The 21,780-nt window shown below is 49.5% G+C and overlaps 1 protein-coding gene across 1 annotated transcript in view; it reads left to right on the top strand.

The window, feature by feature from the left end:
- Window positions 1–19,090, top strand: part of GATA4 (GATA binding protein 4) — a 63,697-nt gene extending 44,607 nt beyond the window's left edge. Inside the window, exons 3-8 of the mRNA XM_083494660.1 lie at window positions 3,995–4,161; window positions 6,709–6,834; window positions 8,146–8,233; window positions 11,180–11,331; window positions 12,167–16,868; window positions 16,930–19,090. Of these exons, the coding sequence (XP_083350786.1) occupies window positions 3,995–4,161; window positions 6,709–6,834; window positions 8,146–8,233; window positions 11,180–11,331; window positions 12,167–12,349 (716 nt within the window). The 3' untranslated portion in view covers window positions 12,350–16,868; window positions 16,930–19,090. The remainder of the gene's footprint in view (window positions 1–3,994; window positions 4,162–6,708; window positions 6,835–8,145; window positions 8,234–11,179; window positions 11,332–12,166; window positions 16,869–16,929) is intronic.
- The last annotated feature ends 2,690 nt before the right edge of the window (window positions 19,091–21,780 follow it).

Here is a 21,780-nt window from a genome sequence, read left to right as displayed (position 1 = left end):
GGAAATCAACTCTGAGTGCTCACTGGAAGGACAGATCCTGAAGCTGAGGCTCCAGTACTTTGGCCACCTCATGAGAAGAGAAGACTCCCTGGAAAAGACCCTGATGTTGGGGAAGATGGAGGACACAAGTAGAAGGGGGCGACAGAGATGGTTGGACAGTGTTCTCGAAGCTACCAACCTGAGTTTGACCAAACTGCGGGAAGCAGTGGAAGACAGGAGTGCCTGGCGTGCTCTGGTCCATGGGGCCACGAAGAGTCGGACACGACTAAACGACTAAACAACAACAAAGGAAAAGGGGGACATTCTGCAATCCAATCAGAAATCGGGGAGGCTTCTCTAAATCTGGGGCTGTCCCTGGAAAATAGGGACGCTTGTAATAGATAGAACAGAGGCTTTTAAGTAGAGGTTTTGTAATTGCAATTCTTGCAATGAGGGGGGTTGGACTAACCCAAATACCTGCGGGAAACTGGCAAACAGGACAGGAGCACAAGAGCAGTCTCTCCTCTCGCAGTTTCAGTATTAAGAGCTGTTCAAAGCCACTTATGTCTACAGAAATAAGCTAGGTACTAAAAAGATGCATAAAACCACCAGGAGCTTCTATGTGCAGAAAACTTTCTAATAAATGCAGAAAGACAACAAAAAAGTGGTGGGGACGGGACTTTTTACACATCTGCACCTAGGAATAACACCCCTGAGACTTTTCTCCTGCTGTCTGAAACATTTGTTTAAGCAGTAAACCTCCACCGGTCTCTCACAAACTTATTTTTCGCGCTGATACCTCAGTTTTCAAACAGCTTAGAGCTCGAAGGACTTGGAGCCTTGCCTGCAAGCAGGAGTGGAGGCGGGGATCTCTCAGAAGTGGAGCTGGCTGGGAGGCGGGGACGGGGGCGACACCCCTTGCCTGCCCACTAGGGCACTAGGGCTGCAGGTTTTGGACGCACGTGTTCCATAGGTTTGCCACCACTTGGCTAGGTGACCCTCAGGGTCCCTGCCAACCTGGCAATTCTATGATTCCCTATGAAACTTGCCCTGTCCATTCTTCTGGCCTAGATTGGGGTGATGCTTCCCCCTAGTGGCTGCACTGTTAGCAAGCAGGCAAAGTTAATTTGTGCTGGTGATTCTATACAGTGGCACCTCGGAGTACATACGCTTCAGATTACATACGCTTCAGGTTACACACTCCGCTAACTCAGAAATAGTGCTTCAGGTTAAGAACAGAATTTGGGCTCTGGCGGTACTGTACAGTGGTACCTCGGGTTACAGACGCTTCAGGTTACAGACACCACTAACCCAGAAATATTACCTCAGGTTAAGAACCTTGCTTCAGGATAAGAACAGAAATTGTGCGGCGGCGGCAGCAGGAGGCCCCGTTAGCTAAAGTGGTGCTTCAGGTTAAGAACAGTTTCAGGTTAAGAACGGACCTCTGGAACAAATTACGTTCTTAACCTGAGGTACCACTGCACAAAGAAGTCCTGTACAGTGGTACCTCGGGTTACAGATGTTTCAGGTTACAGGCGTTTCAGGTTACAGACTCCGCTAAGCCAGAAATATTACCTTGGGTTAAGAACTTTGCTTCAGGATGAGAACAGAAATCGTGCGGCAACAGCAGGAGGCCCCATTAGCTAAAGTGGTACCTCAGGTTAAGAACAGTTTCAGGTTAAGAACGGACCTCAGGAACGAATTAAGTTCTTAACCCGAGGTACCACTGTACAGCTTTGGGACCAGGATACTTAAGATAAGGCTGCCATACATTCAGAGTTTCCTGGACATAGCCGGGATTTGCTCTGTGGAAAATGGCATTCAGGCGGAATTTTTGAAAACCGATTAAAATGCCTGAGAAAACCCAGGCATGTGGCAGTCCGTATTGGAAGTGTTGATTTTCGGGGGGCAATTTTCCTAAATAAATTGGTGGAAACTTCATTCTGGGGGGAGATTCTGAAGGGGAAAAAATTGCAACAATTTTGCCCACCTCACCCCCCAAGAAAAGCTCAAAAAAAAAAAGTTCAACTGATTTTTACTTTTTTGAAATTTATCTCCTTATGTTGTACCCATCGGCACTCCTGCATCCATCATCTTATCAGGAGAGCCGTTCCATACAATGTAGGAACTGGTCTTGTGTGGCACTCAGCTTTTAGAATACCTTCCTGTAATATATCAATACAGTTTTATTATAGTTGTATTTTATAATATATATGTATCGTAATGCTGTCCCATCCCATCCCCCTCCGTGCCTATATTTTGGTCACTGTCTCGGGTGTACCAGAAAGGTGGCTTATAGATTTTTAAATCGAAAAATGAAATCAAGAACTGTAATCCCTTTGAATCCTCCTTCCTGGAGCTATATGCACTTAACCTTGATTGGCCTCGGGGCAGGAGAGTCAATCGACTCAGATTTGCCTATTATTCTGCGCATCACCTCAATTGGAAATGCATTTCCAGACCAAGCCTTATGAGGAACAGTTGAAGGAGTTGGGTATGTTTAGCCTGGAGAAGAGGAGACTGAGAGGAGATTGGATGTTGTTGTTGTTTAGTCATTCAGTTGTTGTCCGACTCTTCATGACCCCATGGACCAGAGCAGGCCAGGCACTCCTGTCTTCCACTGCCTCCCGCAGTTTGGTCAAACTCATGCTGTCCAACCATCTCGTCCTCTGTTGTCCCCTTCTCCCTGTGCCCTCCATCTTTCCCAACATCAGGGTCTTTTCCAGGGAGTCTTCTTTTCTCATGAGGTGGCCAAAGTATTGGAGCCTCAGCTTCAGGATCTGTCCTTCCAGTGAGCACTCAGGGCTGATTTCCTTCAGAATGGACAGGTTTGATCTTCTTGCAGTCCATGGGACTCTCAAGAGTCTCCTCCAGCACCAGAATTCAAAAGCCTCAATTCTTCGGCGATCAGCCTTCTTTATGGTCCATCTCTCACTTCCATACATCACTACTGGGAAAACCATAGCTTTAACTATACGGACCTTTCAAATATCTTAAGGGCTGTCCCATGGAAGATGGAACAAGCTTGTTTTCTCCATCTCTGGAGGGTAGGACTCGAACCAACGGCTTCAAATTACAGTGATACCTTGGTTCTCAAACGCCTTGATACTCAAACAACTCGGAACCCCAACACTGCAAACCTGGAAGCAAGTGTTCTGGTTTGCAAACTTTTTCCAGAAGCCGAATGTGCTTTGTTTTGAGCGCCACACTTCCGTTCTGAGTGTTCATGCTGAGGTCTGCCTGTTTTTGCTATTTATTTTGCGTTTTTGTTTTTGCCGCTCTTACGGTTTTGTTTTTGTGACTGTGTGGAACCCAGTTCAGCTACTGATTGATCGCTTGATTGTGTGACTGCAGTACAATTTTTATTGCTTTCATTTTATGGTTCAATGGTCTCGTTAGATACTAAAATTCATGTTAAATTGCTGTTTTAGGGATTGTTTTTAAAAGTCTGGGACGGATTAATGCATTTTGCATTACAGTCATACCTTGGGTTACAGACTCTTCAGGTTGAGTTTTTTCGGGTTACGGACCTGCCGAAACCCGGAAGTACTGGAATGGGTTACTTCCGGGTTTCGGGGGTCACGCATGCGCAGAAGCGCTAAATTGTGCTTTGCACATGCACAGAAGTGGCGAATCACAACCCACATGTGTGCAGACGGATTAATCCATTTTGCATTACTTTCTATGGGAAAGCGTGCCTTGGTTTTGGAACGCTTTGGTTTTGGAACAGACTTCTGGAACGGATTAAGTTTGAGAACCAAGGAACCAAGAAAGGAGATTCCGACTTAACATCAGAAAAAGCTTTCTCACAGTAAGAGCTGTTTGACCATGGAATGGTCTCCCTCAGGAGGAGGTGGACTCCTTGTAGGTTTTTAAGCAGAGGTTAGATCTGTCAGGGATACTTTCGCTGTATTCCTGCATCGCAGGGGGTTCCTTGCAATGCTGCAACTCTGTAATTCTGCGAGACCAACTTTTGCTTCCTCTTTCTCTCCCCCTTTCCCTCTTGCTCCTGCAGATTTTTATGACGATTACTCCGAAGGCCGGGAATGCGTCAACTGCGGAGCGATGTCCACCCCGCTGTGGCGGAGAGACGGGACCGGCCACTACTTGTGCAACGCTTGCGGTCTCTACCACAAGATAAACGGCATTAACCGACCGCTGATCAAACCCCAGAGGAGGCTGGTAAGAAAACGCCTGCGGAAACCTAGGGTGCCATCTCTGAACTCAGCCCGGAAGCGCGATCTCAGTTGCTGGCAGTGAATTAGAAATTCCTATTCACTAGTTTATGATATTGCATCATTGATTGCTATATTTTTGAATGTTCAGACCCAGAAACTTCCCCCCGAAATAAATTCACTCTTGACTCAAATTTTGGTTTTTGGCAGAATTTAGGCCACAACTTTATTGATTACAGAAAGTGACTGGTTGCATAGGCTCTGGTTCAACTAGCCCCCTGCACCGTTGCAGGTAGCGCTGACCCAGGGCACCAGCATAGGTCAGCCAAGGGTGAACACCTGGATAAGCGGAAAGCCGGGAACGGGCTATCTCCACCACCCAAATGTCCCCCTGGACTCAGGCACGGGCACAACCCCCTCTTAGGGGATGACCAAACCATCGAGTCCCTGGATTCTTTTAATGGAATACCCTTCACATAGGGATGGCGAGAGCGTTCTCCCACCCCTATCACCTGAACCTGAGCCTGAGCCTATCCGCAACCTTACAAGTTGTGACGATTTGCTACGTGGCAGGCAAAACCCAAATGGCAACGGCCAATCAGCCAAGTGGGGAAAATTCCTGCCATGCCCCTGTCCCAACGACAAACGACACACGATGGCATAGCAAGGTCAAGCGCAAAGCCCTAAAAGTAGGGAGAGGTGGGCGGGTGTTCTGATGCACGTGCCGAAAGAGGAAGCTCTGGGTCACGTGCATGGGCATAAATAGGTCCCTCGAACCATTTGAACTGCGTCCCATTGGCCAGATTGCACCCAGCTACGAGGGACCTACCAATCGGGTGTTGTGGCTGACCAATCGTACCCACCCACAACACAGGGCGTCGGTTGTCCAGGTCTCACCACAGTACGTGCCCTCTTTAAGGGAGGACACGATTTAATACAAAGGTTCCCAACGTGGACAGTAGCGCCCCCTAGTGGCGGTGGGATTACCTAGGAGGCGCTAAGATGCTTGAACACAGTACAGTGGTGCCCCGCAAGAGGAATGCCTTGCAAGACGGAAAACTCGCTAGACAAAAGAGTTTTCCGTTTTGGAGGTGCTTCGCAAAACGAATCTCCTATAGGCTTGCTTCGCAAGACGACAATGTCTTGCGAGTTCCTGCTGGTTTATTTCCTCCCCCCCCCCTTTTTTCTAAGCCGCTAAGCCGCTTATCAGCTGATCCGATCAGCAGATAGCATCTAAAAGCCGCTAATAGTGCTAATCCTTTAATCCGTCAATGGGCTTGCTTTGCAAGATGAAAAAACCGCTAGACGAAGAGAATCACAGAACGGAGGCACCACTGTAAAAAGTAAAGTAAAAAAGACAGTAGGCAGTTGCTGAAGATGTAAATGACTATCAAGACTCTGAACATCCCTGGATCAAGTTCATCAGTTTTGTTGAATTAATTAAACTAGTTTTCACTAGATTTTGGAGGAACGTGGAATTGATGGTTGCTGCGTTGTTTTATTTCCTTGTTAGTGGGTCGTGCAAACTGACATTCTGAATAACGCCTTTTGTGTAACGGGTTGCAGGGACAGGAATAGGGTGGGCCCTGAAAACACATGTCTCAGATTTCCAAGGTCAGGGTAGAAGGGATCCTGAGGATCATCCAGTCCAACCCTCTGCAATGCATTAATATGCAGCTGTCCCGTAAGGGGATCGAACCTGCAACCTTGGCGTTATCAGCACCATGCTCTAACCAACTGAGCTATCCAGGTTGCATCTTCAGCATTCGCAAAAGCTGTGTAGCGAAGAAGCCAGAGGCACCTCTGTGGGGAGGGAATTCCACAACTTAGGGGCCGCTGCAGAGAAGGCCCTGTCCTAGGCCACTCTGGCTGAGCTTCTGAGTGTGAAGGAACGACCAAGAGGGCCCCCTCTGTGGATCTTAATACCTGAGGGGAACTGTAGGGAAGGAGCCGGACTCTCAGATGCTTAGGGCCCGAGCACCTTGAATTGGGCAGAGAAACAAACCAGAAGCTGACGCAGCTGTTTTAGAACAGGGGTTTTTGTGAGATCTAGGGGTGACCACAGCCAGGAACCCGATCTCTGCAGACTTTAAAAGGTAAAGGTACCCCTGCCCGTATGGGCCAGTTGTGTCCGACTCTAGGGTTGCATGCTCATCTCGCTCTAGAGGCCGTGAGCCGGCGCCGTCTGAAGACACTTCCGGGTCACGTGGCCAGCGTGACAAAGCTGCAGCTGGCGAGCCAGCACCAGTGCAGCACACGGAAACGCCGCTTACCTTCCCGCTATAAAGCGGTACCTATTTATCTACTTGCACTTAGGGGTGCTTTCGAACTGCTAGGTGGGCAGGAGCTGGGACCGAACGACGGGAGCTCACCCCACCGCGGGGATTCGAACCGCCGACCATACAATCGGCAAGTCCTAGGCACTGAGGTTTTACCCACAGCGCCACCCGCGTCCCTCTGCAGACTTTAGGTATTCCTAAATAAGAATGGTTTGCCCAAGGCCACTGGTGAGTTAACAGCCATTTGTTCTCGCTTCCGACCCTTGTTCCTGCAGTCGGCTTCCCGTCGGATCGGGCTCTCATGCGCCAATTGCCATACCACTACGACCACGCTGTGGCGCCGGAATGCAGAAGGCGAGCCGGTCTGTAACGCCTGCGGTTTATACATGAAGCTCCACGGGGTAAGAGCAACGTGCCAAAGCAGAGCATTCATTTTGCAGTCTCTCTGGAGCATGGGATATGTAGTGTACGAAAATGGCCTTTCCTGCGTGTTGGGGAACCATTTTATTTTGTTCAGTCCTTCCATTTGTTTCCTCACCCTCCCTCCACGAGGTAAGAGCGACACACCAAAGAAGAACATACGTCTTGCAGTCTCTCTGGAACATGGAATATGTAGTGTACATGGCACCATGGAACTACTGCCCGTGCTTGGCTTTTCTCTGTGGCGTGACATGCGTTGTGGAACTATTTAATTTTGTTCGGCCATAAAATGAAAAGAAAACGCTTATTCAATTAGTGCAGTTACCGTATTTTTCGCTCCATGGAGCGCACCAGACCATAGGGTGCACCAAGTTTTTAGGGGGGGAAATAAAGAAAAAAAATTATTCCCCCCCAGCCCCAAAGAGCAAAGAAGCCAAGACAGCGAGCAGGATCCATCCCGCTGGCTGTCTTGGCTTCCTCTTTAGCCACGCACAACCTCTCCAGCCGGGGGGCTGGGGCTTGGGAAGTCCGAGCTTCCCCCGACCCCAGCCCCCAAAACAGGCAGCTATCCGCAAGCCTTCCGAGTGCAGCGGGAACTCCTGCTGCACTCAGAAGGCTTGTGGATACCTGCCTGAAGCCCGGGGAGCGCAGCAGCAGTTGGCTGCAGGCTGCTATCCACAAGCCTTCGGAGCGCTCCGAAGGCTTGCTGATAGCTGCCTGAAAGCCTGCATTCGCTCCATAGGACGCACACACATTTCCCCTTCATTTTTTGGGGGGGGGGGAAGTGCGTCCTATAGAGCGATAAATACGGTAATACTGTGGAACTCCCTGCCACAGGATGGTCACCAAGCTGAATGGCTTCGAAAGAGGATTAGACAAAATTCACAGAGGAGAGGGGTGTTGATGGCTTCTAGACACGGTGACCATGCTCTGCAATTCACAGTTTGAAGCAGCAATGGTTCTGAATACCAGTTGCTTGAAAACCACCGGAGGAGAAAAGGCTCTTGTGTTCGAATCCTACTTGTGGGTTTCCCACAGGCATCCAGTTGGCCCTTGTGGGAAAAGGATGCTAGACTAGATGAGCCCTTGGTCAGATCCTGCAAGCACTTCTTACGTTCAGATGTTCATAGATTGTCTTCCTTGCAGTCAGATGAAAACCCGCTACGAAACAGTTCTGCCTCAGTTCCTGGATTTGCAGCCCAGCTCCCGTTAGCCATGGACTGTTGTAATATTGGGAGGGGTTCATGTTCCTGGGTTTTTGCGCATGCTCTAAAAGGTTGGTGTCTCCTTAGGTCCCGAGGCCTTTAGCAATGCGGAAGGAAGGAATCCAGACCAGGAAGCGGAAACCAAAGAATTTAAACAAATCCAAGGCGCCATCAGGTGACTGCAGGGTTCCTTGCTTTGCAAAATGTATATACAGCTTCACAGCCCAAGTCAGAAACAATGGAACAATTTGTACAGATCACAGAACCATAGAATTTTAGTCCCAACTACAGTCATACCTCAAGTTACGTCCGCTTCATGTTACGTTCTTTCAGGTTACGGCCCGCTGTGACCCGGAAGTACCGGAAAGGGTTACTTCCGGGTTTCGCCACTCGCACATGCGCAGAAGAGTAAAATGACGTCACGCGCAGGCGCGGAAACAGCAAATCGGGTTGCGCTCTTTTCATGTTGCGAATGGGCCTCCAGAACGGATCCCGTTCGCAACCTGAGGTACCACTGTAAAGAAGAATGGCAATTTAAGCTGATGGAATATGCGCAACTTGCCAACTCAACATATAATAATATACTAATAAGAATAGTTTATTATTTATACCCCACCCATCTGATGATGATGATAATAATAATAATATCTTTATTGTCAATGTACAACCTGTGCACAATGAAATTAACACAGCCACTCTGGGCGGCTTCCAACAAAAGATTAAAAATACATTAAAACGTCAGTCATTAAAAACTTCCCTAAACAGGGCTGCCTTCAGATGTCTTCTAAACGTCAGCAAGAAGAACATACACTTAGAAAAGACTGGAAAATGTTTATTGAGTATAGTGGGGGGTGCGGATTGTGTACACTTGAAAAAGGTTGGCAGCATTTAGATAAATTCAACCATGTAAATAAGTTTTGATGGATGTAATAATGGAATACTGAATGGTTTAGTTTATGTAAAATGTGCAGGGATCTATGGCATGCCAAATGAACCATGGAAAAAGAAGAAGGGAAGTCATTGATATTTTAAGGTTGTTCAAATGAGTATTCTAAATTGTAAAACAGAAAATTTGAACCACCAGCCTTCTGGTTAACAGCAAAACCCATTGCGCCACACAATGAATATTCCATAAATGATATGTACCGTATTTTTCGCCCCATAAGACGCACTTTTTCCCCTCCAAAAATGAAGGGGAAATGTGCCTGCGTCTTATGGGGCGAATGCAGGCTTTCGCTGAAGCCTGGAGAGCGAGGGGGGTCGGTGCGTACCGACCCCTCTCGCTCTCCAGGCTTCAGGAAGCTCTGCGCAACCCTTGGGAGACCGGCTCGAGGGTTGCGCAGAGCTGCCTGCAATCCCGGGACCAGCGCAGCTCTGCGCGGCCACCGGGAGCCGGGGGAGAAGCTCCGCCCGGCTCCCGGTGGCCGTGCAGAGCTGCGTGCGGTCCTGGGACCAGCGCAGCTCTGCCCGGCCACCGGGAGCCGGGGGAGAAGCTCCGCCCCGCTCCCGGTGGCCGCGCAGAGCTGCCTGCCATCGCGGGACCAGCGCAGCTCTGCCCGGCCACCGGGAGCCGGGGGAGAAGCTCCGCCCCGCTCCCGGTGGCCGCGCAGAGCTGCCTGCCATCGCGGGACCAGCGCAGCTCTGCCCGGCCACCGGGAGCCGGGGGAGAAGCTCCGCCCCGCTCCCGGTGGCCCTGCAGAGCTGCGTGCGGTCCTGGGACCAGCGCAGCTCTGCCCGGCCACCGGGAGCCGGGGGAGAAGCTCCGCCCCGCTCCCGGTGGCCCTGCAGAGCTGCGTGCGGTCCTGGGACCAGCGCAGCTCTGCCCGGCCACCGGGAGCCGGGGGAGAAGCTCCGCCCCGCTCCCGGTGGCCGCGCAGAGCTGCCTGCCGTCGCGGGACCAGCGCAGCTCTGCCCGGCCACCGGGAGCCGGGGGAGAAGCTCCGCCCCGCTCCCGGTGGCCGCGCAGAGCTGCCTGCCATCGCGGGACCAGCGCAGCTCTGCCCGGCCACCGGGAGCCGGGGGAGAAGCTCCGCCCCGCTCCCGGTGGCCCTGCAGAGCTGCGTGCGGTCCTGGGACCAGCGCAGCTCTGCCCGGCCACCGGGAGCCGGGGGAGAAGCTCCGCCCCGCTCCCGGTGGCCGCGCAGAGCTGCCTGCCGTCGCGGGACCAGCGCAGCTCTGCGCGGCCACCGGGAGCCGGGGGAGAAGCTCCGCCCCGCTCCCGGTGGCCGCGCAGAGCTGCCTGCGGTCCTGGGACCAGCGCAGCTCTGCGCGGCCACCGGGAGCCGGGGGAGAAGCTCCGCCCCGCTCCCGGTGGCCCTGCAGAGCTGCGTGCGGTCCTGGGAGCAGCGCAGCTCTGCGCCGCCATCCCGAGCGGGGCGCTAAGTCCCGCCCCGCTCGGGATGGCGGCACAGAGCTGCCTGCCATCGCGGGACGGCAGGCAGGTCTACGCCGCCATCCCGAGCGGGGCGCTAAGTCCCGCCCCGCTCGGGATGGCGGCACAGAGCTGCCTGCTGTCGCGGGACTGCAGGCAGGTCTACGCCGCCATCCCGAGCGGGGCGCTAAGTCCCGCCCCGCTCGGGATGGCGGCACAGAGCTGCCTGCCGTCGCGGGACGGCAGGCAGGTCTACGCCGCCATCCCGAGCGGGGCGCTAAGTCCCGCCCCGCTCGGGATGGCGGCACAGAGCTGCCCTCCCCATCGCCAGCCCCACAAGCTCGGGGGGCAGCGGGGAGGCAGAGCGTGCCTTCCCACTGTTCCCCGACCTGGTTCTTCCAGCCCCGCACCTGGGGGGGGAAATAAAAATTTTTTTCTTTATTTCCCCCCCAAAAAACTAGGTGCGTCTTATGGGCCGGAGCGTCTTATGGGGCGCAAAATACGGTAAACATCTTTCCAAACATCACAACATTGCAATTTATGTAATTTCAGCTGATTCCAGAGGACTTGAGCTGCAATGCTAAAAGCCCAAGGGAGAGCCACCAGATGCCCAGTTTGTTTTCTTTGCAAAAGAACGGAAGGCTCCCCACCCCCCCGGATGAAAAAATTGACCACAACAGAATCTGGTGCAGTCTCTAGACAGACCTAGTTTAACACATTGTCTTCTCCCTTCTCTTCTGCCATGTCCAGGGTCTGCCAGTAGCGACAGCCTCCCCTCGTCCGTCAGCTCTGCCCCCTGCACCACCACGACAACCACCACAACTGCCATGGAAAAAATGCACCCCATCAAAATGGAACCGGGGATCTCCCCTCATTACGGGCACCCGGCGCCCATTCCACAGGTGAGGAAGGAAGGAACCGTCGCGGGAGGAGCGGGGCAAAAGGGAAAGATTGTGGGCCCAACTCGTGCAGCGATTATAGAATTATAGAACTGTAGAATTAGAGGGGACCCTGCAGGTCATTCCTTCAATGAAGGAAGCGCACCTAAAAGAGACCCTGATGGATGGCTACCCACAGGGCCAGATTCAGCTTTGATGTGGCCCTCAGCTACTGAAGGTAATGGGGCCCTTTATATGTCCAGCTGTCCTTTGTCAAGAACAAATTGCAGCCAATTTTTGTGTTGAATATATGCTATGTGGTAATTTATGGACCTAATAGGTATCTCAAGCCATTTGCACATGCAGAATGTAGGTAAAGGTAAAGGGACCCCTGACCATTAGGTCCAGTCGTGACCGACTCTGGGTTTGCGGTGCTCATCTCGCTTTATTGGCCGAGGGAGCCGGCGTACAGCTTCCAGGGCATGTGACCAGCATGACTAAGCCGCTTCTGGCTAACCAGAGCAGCGCACGGAAATGCCATTTACCTTCCCGCCGGAGTGGTACCTATTTATCCACTTGCACTTTGACGTGCTTTCGAACTGCTAGGTTGGCAGGAGCAGGGACCAAGCAACGGGAGCTCACCCCATTGCGGGGATTCGAACCGCCAACCTTGTGATCGGCAAGTCCTAGGCTCTGTGGTTTAGACCACAGCACCACCCGCGTCCCTTGCACTATTAAGCATATTATTGTGTATAATTGCGAGTTGCTGCTGTTAATTACTTCCTTCCCCTACGCTTCCATTGATAATCTGTTTTTCTCTCTCTTTCTCCGTTCCACCTCCACACACACCCAAAACCAGGCATTCTCAGTCGCTGCCATGTCTGGACATGGACCTGCTCTTCACTCTCCCATGCCAAGCCTCAAACTTTCCCCACAGAGCTACCCAGTAACTATGAGCCAGTCTCCGCAGCCCAGCTCCAAGCAAGACTCCTGGAACAGTCTGGTTCTGGGCGAAAGCCATGGAGACATTATCACGGCATAACTGTCTCTGCACCACAGCTTCAGGCTCGGGATACGAAGGCGTCTTTCCACCATCAGACAACACCGGGATGCTTTCTTCATTTCCTTTCGCTTGCTTTCTCCGGCCACTTTCCTGAAGGCTGTAGATCCCGATCCGAGGGCTGGGCGCAGGCTGTCCCTCAAATGCCTCTCTGAGGCGCATTCTTTCTCGCAAAGGATTCTGGGTACTGTGGTTCGCCCCTCACAGACTCTGGATTCCAAACAACCTTTGGCAAACTACCGTGCCAAGAATTCTTTGAGGGGGACAAATGTGCTTCGGAGGTGACTGAAGTGTACACAACCGTTCCAGATCGTGCCGTCGAAAGGTTTTGTTTGGGGGCTTGCTTTGAAAAAGACTTCGGTGAAGTTGCCGCCACACTTGGAACGAACGAGGTCTTCAGTCGCTTCAGAGCCTCGAATGACAACTGCCTTCAGAAAAGCTGACAGAAACTCCAGTTAAAAGTATGTATACACATGGACAAATCTGGCCCTGCAGTCTTTGTCGGCTTTTGCTATTAAATTCCCCACTCTGGCCCAGCAGGTGAAGAGAAGATTCCCTTGTGCTGGCATTCCCTGAAATACAGAATCCTAGAACCAGAGAATTTTAGTGTTGGGACCCCTAAGGTTCATCTAGTCGAACCCGCTGCAATGCAGGAATGATGATCATTTCCAAGATCTTCCTGGGGCAGGATTGGCTGTGTGAATGTGTTTTCCAGACATCTGATCCTCACTGAAATACCCAAGGTCAGATACCTGCAAGATTATGTGTCTGAGCTGTCAACAGATCTATCCCCTCCGACGGATCTTTCACCTTGCCCAATGTCCCTGGAAAGGCAGCCAGGTTTTTCCACACAGCTTAGTGATCAAATCTTGAAAAAGCAAAGCGATGGACATGAATTGTGTGAAGGCGGGAGGAGAAGAGAGAACACGTGGACCAAACAATACCCCAATATTACGAGTGATGGGGGGGGCGGTCAGCACCTGGCGGCCCCCATGCACAAATCTGACTCCTCTCAGTGGTGATATTTGCCTACTCGGTTGCTAGCAGTCGATTCTTTGAAACGAAGGGTGAGTAGACTCACGGGGGACTAGTTGGGGTGTTATCCCTTCATGTCCCCCATTTGATTGTCAAAATGTCCCCACCCACAATGCAAAAGAGCACTTGTTGCTGGGCAGGACTCTCGAGTTACCGTCGCCGATGACTGCAACGCCGAATGAATACTTAAGATTTATTTGGGGTTTTCTCCTTCCCTGAATGGAGGACTGCAATCCCATAATAAGCCAGGATGGAAAAGGAGATGCATTGTACAGCAAATGCCACAGATAAACACTAAGTGGGAGTCTTCAGGGTCTGGAAAAAGACACGAGAGCTGTTTTGAAAAGCATGGGACAGAATTGTCAGGTTCTGGATACCACGGCTAGTGACTGTCGCAAGAGGAATCTCGTGCATCCAGCAGTTTTGCAACTGCCTGCACTGTGCCAGTGTTAATTTAATTGCTTTTCTGACATCTTGATTATGCCTCCTCCTCTTCCTCCTCTCCCCACCCATTGCTATCAATAAATCTTTATTATTATTATTATTATTATTTTCATAGCAGCTGTTCCCACCAGGAATGGATCCGAAAGAGGGATTTCCTATCGCCCTTAGGAACACAGGACCTGAGTCAGACCGCCGCTCCATCTATCTCAGTACTGTTGACATGGACGGGCAGCAGCTCTCCGGGATCTGCAGACTGGGGTCTCGACCAGCCCTATCTGGAGATGCTGGGGATTCATAGAATCATAGAATCTTAAGAGCTGGAAGGGACCCAAGGTTAATCTAGTCCAACCCCCTGCAATGCAGGAATCTCAGCTAAAGCATCCATGACAGATGCCCATCCAACCTCTGCTTAAAAATCTCCAAGGAAGGAGAGCCCACCACTTCTGGTGGGAGACTGTTCCACTCCTAAACAGCTCTGACTGCCAGAAAGGTTTTTCCTAATGTTTAGTCGGACTCTCCTTTCTTCTAACTTGAAGCCATTGGCTTGAGTCCTACCCTCCAGAGCAGGAGAAAACAAGCTTGTTCCCTCTTCCGTGTGACAGCTCTTTAAATATCTGAAAGTGGCTCTCATATCTCAGTCTTCTCTTCTCCAGGCTAAACATACCCAGCTCCTTCGACCGTTCCTCATAAGGCATAGTTTCCAGACCCTTGATCATCTTGGTTGCCCTCCTCTCCACACGTTCCAGCTTGTCAACATCCTTCTTAAATTGTGGAGCCCAGAATTGGATGCAGTATTCCAGATGTGGTCTGACCAAGGCAGAATAGATCGGTACTATGACTTCCCTTGATCTGGACACTAGACTTTGAACCTTGATTGAACATTGGCCCTTCTGCATGCAAGGCAAATGCTCTCTCCTTGCGCTATGGCCTCTCCAAATTAAATTCTCTTTCATTCTCACACAAAACACTTTTGCTTTTTTGAAAGGAAGAGGTGAAACGTAGGTCACAGGTGGCGCAGTCCTTAAACAGCAGCTCGCTTGATCGGCGATCAGCTTTGTTTGGACACAACGATTACCATCATTTAACCAACGCTAATCCTGGCATGTTTAAAAACAATATTGCAAAGCTGCTGTTTAAGGCTGGCATTCCCACTCCTGCAAACATCAAGGAGCTATAAAGCGCTTGAGCCGATTTAAACAAAAGCAAGCCCAGCCTTGCCTATCTGAAAGCAAACAGAATGGCTTTATTAAGCTTAATCCTCAAAGCTTTTTGCACTTGACCTCGTTCGATTTGGCCCTCCTTTGCAAATCTTACAGGCTTCAGACTGTAATCAATTGATGGAGAAGATGGTTGAGCTCAGTCTTTAGATTAAAGTGGTTCAGTCATAGAGGGCATATTTTGCATACAGAAGAAGCCAGATTTGATCCCCAGCATGGCTAGTTAACTGAATCAGATGGCAAGGGATAGAGAAGATATGAGAGTCCCTGGATCAACGTCTTTGGACTACAACTCCCATCAGCCACTGGAAGGCACCACCTTGGCAAACGCTGCCCTAGAGAGCTGCTGCCCATCAGACAATACTAATCTAGATGGACACAAACACCTTTCCATTTATAGTCTTCAGTTCTGCCTCAAAGAGAACTTTTGTCTGGCTCCACGGTTTGGACGTTGTAACTGAGGCCACAAACCTTGTGCAACTCGCCCAGCCGAACCCTGGCTGGCGTTCTTCCTCAGTGGCACTCCCGTCAATCTGAAGGCAGCGTTTGGTTAGCAAGCCACAAGTTAGATCTCTTTGTGCCCAGCGCTGAAACGGCAAGATGGTGGCAAAGGGCTTTCCTGCAGGAACGCTTTTAGAAGGCAGGCATATGATTTTTGCCTAAGGTCCATGCATTTCATAAAGGGCCCACTTACATTTTCTCCAATATTTAGGCGCTAGGGAGTCCCAAGACCTGATCCCCTTCTGCCACCAAATGAACATTAATTAAAACACATCACAGCTTTTGTAAAATCTCTGCCAAACCCTGCTGGCCAGTTTCACGCAGCTCATTCCCCTTCCCTGAAAGAAACAGTAGTTTTTTCTGCCATGTTTGTGTGGATGGTAGACATTTGTGAGGGGCATTAAGCTTAATCGTTTACGTTGCTAAGGGCTGTTGTCCCTTCCTTCTAACATGAAAAAATAGCCTTTGCAGCCTCTGTGGCTGTCACACTTGCAAGGATGAACCCATGGTGTAACTTCTTCCCTGCTAAACATTCCAGGAACTGTAGCAGCTGGGGAGGCTGCAAATTATTTACATGTGCAAGCACAAAATGGGAAGACCAGCCTTCAAACCTCTACACTTCAACCCAAATGTCCAGCAGAACATTGGCTGTCATTTTTGGAATGGAATTAAGACTTATAAACCTGTCGGTATGTTGTCTTTCGGTTAAAAGAAAAGAATAAAATATAGATACAGTAAACTGAAAGGAGAATTCCCTGGATGCCTAGCTCCAGGTTTGGGGCGAGTACTCTTTGGTGAGAGAGCCCCAGCAGAAATTTAAAATCACAAAAGCATGCAGCAAGTTCAGGCATGGAAATGGAGCCTTTAAAATATCCGCTTCTAAGTTGCTTCCAAAGTCTCCCAATTCCCTTAGCATAGAAAGAGACCATACATTTGGCAAGTCAAAAAATGGTTTACTTACAAACTCTTCAAAGGTTAGATTCATGTGCTTTTCCATACATCAGTCAGAAAACACGGGCAGTCAAACTTAAGATTAGTTCCAAAGTGGTGAAAGTTCCCAAATTAATTGTATAGAAACACAAAGATGGCTTGCTTAAGCCACGTGGTCTCCTTACCGGAAGGGTTCACATGATACAAGTGTGGTGGAAAGTGGGAGAACCAAGAGTTTGATAGCCCTCCCTTTGAATGTGAGCTGAGGTGACCTTGTCAAACCTTGCAGGACAGCATACACTCTGGTCTTAATCCTTCCATGCATTAATTCGAGTTGAGCACGCTGGTTACAAAACCCAGGGGACAGTGCCAAGGTTTGGCTGCATTAATTCGAGTTGAGCACGCTGGTTACAAAACCCAGGGGACAGTGCCAAGGTTTGGCTGCATTTTCATTTTTAAAAATAATGTTTTGCATCATTCAGATGCTTCGCTAAGGGAGCCTCCTTTTGTACATATGCAGAGCATGCCAAGATCTGCGGAGACGGAACGGGCATGCGCTTTTCATCCCGCAGGGCTGTTTTTTCCTTTCCTTTTTAATATAGTACGTTACTCAAAACGTGTGCCCTAAAATTCAGCTGCGCTGAAAATTTATCCCGTGTTCCAGCTCCAGACATTTCCGGAGACTTATTATGGGGTGCAGGATTTGTCCTTGCTCTGACAGCTGGTCTGGGGAGAGGGGTGGCTCCTCCTCCTGGAGAGGAGGCAAAAGACAGGCAGGGACCTGATCCATCGCCAGAGGGAGGTGCCATCCATCAGTTTATAGGGGGGAAAGAAATTGCTTTCTGAAATTATGAAAGCGGTAGAAAAACTTGGGTGAAATTCTTGTGGCTTTTTGCTGTGCATACCTTACTCTCGGGATGCGGGTGGCGCTGTGGGTTAAACCACAGACCCTAGGACTTGCTGATCACAAGGTCGGCGGTTTGAATCCCCGCAACGGGGTGAGCTCCCGTTGCTCGGTCCCTGCTCCTGCCCACCTAGCAGTTCATAAGCACATCAAAGTGCAAGTAGATAAATAGGTACCACTCCAGCGGGAAGGTAAACAGTGTTTCCGTGTGCTGCTCTGGTTCGCCAGAAGCGGCTTAGTCATGCTGGCCACATGACCCAGAAGCTGTAAGCTGGCTTCCACGGCCAGTAAAGCGAGATGAGCGCCGCAACCCCAGAGTCGGCCACAACTGGACCTAATGGTCAGGGGTCCCTTTACCTTTTTTACCTTACTCTCAGCATGACTGAGGGGTTTGTGGGCAGTTTCTTTCCTTCTGCAAAAGAATGTGTTGCAGTCTTCAGCCTTGCTGTTTGCCTATGTTTCCCCAAACCTCACGACATTCTTAACTTGGCTTTCCCATTTGCATGAGAAGGTCGGGTACTCTCTATTCTGTAACTGCTCTTTTTTGGGGGGGGGGGGATTGAATGAAATTTTATTAACTTTTAAACAAATCCATGTGGATTTCCCCCCCCCCCCAAAAAAAAAGGATAAAGGGGAAGACTTCCCTTAAAAACAAAATCAGCAGGCATCCTGATCTCCAGCACTTGGTAGCTGGCTTCCCCAGTTTTCGATGCTTCAATTAATGCCCAGGGGTAGATGTCATAAGTAAGGCATTGCAGAGGGTTGGACTAGATGACCCTTCGGGTCCCTTTGAACTCTACAATTCTATGAATCTGTGACTCTTCCCATTGGGCTTTTCTTAACGATAAATAAATCAGGTAACCAGGTAGGCTGCAGAGCACTGGAGAAATGTCGAATGTGACCCTCCCCATTGTTTTCATCACTCTGTGCTAAGAAACGCTTCACCTGTTGAATTTCCATGTATTTTATAAAAGAATTGACAGCCAAATTTCGATGTGTTCTAGGTTGACCCAGGCTGGAGCTTAGCTGAGGGTGCAAACCTGTGCCTTTACCATGCCAGGCTGCAGGAGGGAGGTCGTATTACGCAAGACTTCCACCGTGCTGTGAATAAACAAGTTAACAGACACCCCCTGCAGTTAGAAAACTAGCTTATCAGGGAGAAGGCTGGAGGGGAATGTTTCTCCCTGACTTGCTAGTTTTCTACGTGCAGGGAGTTTGAAGCATTTGAATATGTGAGCCCCACCTGCAGGTGGAAGTGCTGGAGTCCAGAAACAGGTTGACCACCTCCAAGTCGAACTACTTTGAACTACAAGTTGAACTTCTTTGAACGTAGTTCACCCTAGTTGGCAGCCCTGGATGGTTAGGCTAGGGAAATTGACCAGCATCTTTGGGCCTATAAACTGGCTGGTAACTTTAAGTGACATTCATACCATTTCTTTAATAACAATAATAAAAACAATCCATATATTTTTGCGTGATAAGAGTCTGTGGAAAGGTGCTGTTCCAGGAACATGCTTGCTTGAATGGTTGATGCCGAGGCAGGAGCCCGAACAAGTTTAAGATTATTTAAAGTTATAATATATACGTGTGAATATCTCTCTCTGTATTACGATGCAATATGACTACCGATCTGCATACTGACTTCACCTGTTAGAATGAATGGAAATAAATGGACAGGCATTCATTTCCAAATCGAGAAAGTCTTCCTTCTTCGTCCTTTCGCTTTTCAAAATCTCTTCCTTGCAGCAATGAGGGTGCCAAAAATCCGGAGTTCTATACATGCACACGCATACTAGAAAGCAACAAAACTCGCTAGTACATACTGCAACTGCGAGCACGTTTGCAATGTGAAGCAGGATCTGATATGGTTTCAAACATTTTGCAGGTTGAAAACTAAAATTTTGCACCAAGAGAAGCTGAACTCTGGGTGAGTTACGGAAGTTCAGCGTAGGTGCATCATTTATGTTGTTTTGCATGATTCATATCATCATCGTCATTTTTAATTTGTATACCGCCTTTCTATCTTACAATACTCAAGGCGGTTTACAAGCTGAAGAAACAAAAAATGTACTTCTAATGCAATACAAAAATGTGATAATGAAACATAACTTTGAAGTAGGCAATCTCCATCAAAAAAGTAACATTCAACAATCATTAGAATAGTATAAAATAATAATATCGACATATAAAAGTTAAACAGAAATCCACTCAACAGTTACAATAATATCTAAACTATAATCAGTAAAACAACGGCAAGCCACAGTACATAAAACAATACAACATAGCTGTCAAGCGTCCCTTATTTGGCGGGACAGTGCCTTATCCCAGCGCCATGTCCCACTGCTGTCCCTTATTGATGAGGCTTCGTTTGGTTGCTGGCTGGGCTTTCTGCCTTTGGCTCAGAGGGGCTCAGAAGTTGAACATACCTGTGCCCGGAAAATCCCTTCTTTTGGCTGCTGATCCCTTATTTTTGAGGCTGCTGGTCCCTTATTTTCAAATCTGTAAGTACAGTGGTGCCCCACAAGACCAATGCCTCGCAAGACGGAAAACTCACTAGACGAAAGAGTTTTCCATTTTGGAGGTGCTTCGCAAAACGAATCTCCTATGGACAAAAATGTCTTGCGAGTTCCTGCGGGTTTTTCCCCCTCCCCCCTTTTTCTAAGCCGCTAAGCCGCTTATCAGCTGATCCGATAAGCCGCTAAAAGCCGCTAATAGCGCTAGTAGCGCTAATCCGCTAATCCGTCAATGGGCTTGCTTTGCAAGACGAAAAAACCGCTAGACGAAGAGAATCACAGAACGGATTCTTTTCGTCTTGCAAGGCACCACTGTAGACAGCTATGCAATACAATACCCATTGAGAAGTAGATAGTGGGGCATGGCAGCTGGAAGGGGGCCTTGCCTGGTGGAGTCTTTCCCCTCACACCACACCACACCACACCCCCATTATATAATTTATCGCATTTACAACCCACCTCTCAGTCAATGAGCTCAAGGTAGCATACTATGTAGTAATAGTAATAATAATAATTTATTATTTATACCCCGCCCATCTGGCTGGTCTTCCCCAGCCACTCTGGGCGGCTTCCAACAAAATATTAAAATACAGTAATGCACCAAACATTAAAAGCTTCCCTAAACAGGGCTGCCTACAGATTTCTTCTAAAAGTCTGGTAGTTGTTGTTCTCTTTGACATCTGTATGGTTTTCCATCCCTCATTTTACCCTCATAACAACCCAGTGAGGTTACGCTGAGCAACAGCGAGTGGCCTAAGCTTCATGGCCGAGTGAGGATTTGAACCAGTATCTCCCAGGTCTCAACCTACTACGCCACATTCGCTCTCATCATACAATTCATTCTGGCTATTTTGCACGATCTCATTCATGAAAAGTGGTGGGATTAGCTCAGGGGCCGGATTCCCTCCTGGAAACTAACCAGGGGTCGCAGGACAGTGGTGGGCAGGGCCTAGATGCAAAAGTGGGCGGGGCAACATCTTCGACTTCACTTTGTGCAATAGGCTACATTCCAGCTGGTCACAACAGAATTTGAGGAGGGAATGGGCAGGCCTAATGAGGGCTGCGGCTTGGGAAGGGTGTATAGCTAGGGGAGCGTCCCGAGGGCCAGATAGAAGGGAGACAGGGGCCACATTTGGCCACCAGGTCTGAGGTTCCCCTATTCCTGTTTTAGAAATGAAACAGTTGTAGGAATTAAGAAGGTGAGCTTGTGGCGAGCAGGTGAGCCGGAGGGGACATGAATCGTAGATTCTCCAAGGGACAAAGTTTTAGGGTCTGGGCAAAACTTCCAGAACAGGAGGTTGTAAGGGAGAAGAAGGCAGACAAAAGGGGTGGGCAGTTTTGGTTGTTTTGCACTCTGCACATGTTCAGAAAACCCTCTCTCATCACATTCCCTTAAAAGTTCTTTTCCTTAAAAAAATAAAAGCAATTTGCACATGCTCAGAATCCCTTGGACCGTGGTTATTTTTAAAAGCACCTTTCTCCCACGTGGGGGGGGGCGACGCTCTGTGCGTGCTCAGAGGCACAAAGCCCAAAGTGCAAAAGTGTTGTTGTTTAGTCATTTAGTCGTGTCTGACTCTTCGTGACCCCATGGACCAGAGCACGCCAGGCACTCCTGTCTTCCACTGCCTCCTGCAGTTTGGTCAGACTCATGCTAGTAGCTTCGAGAACACTGCCCAATCATCTCGTCCTCTGTCATCTCCTTCTCCTTGTGCCCTCCATCTTTCCCAACATCAGGGTCTTTTCCAGGGAGTCTTCTCTTCTCATGAGGTGGCCAAAGTATTGGAGCCTCAGCTTCAGGATCTGTCCTTCCAGTGAGTACTCAGGGCTGATTTCCTTCAGAATGGAGAGGTTTGATCTTCTTGCAGTCCA

Source organism: Podarcis liolepis (assembly GCF_965112155.1).
Source record: "Podarcis liolepis genome assembly, chromosome: 3".
Taxonomy (NCBI): Eukaryota; Metazoa; Chordata; class Lepidosauria; order Squamata; family Lacertidae; genus Podarcis; species Podarcis liolepis.
This window is presented reverse-complemented; position numbering and strand designations above follow the sequence as displayed.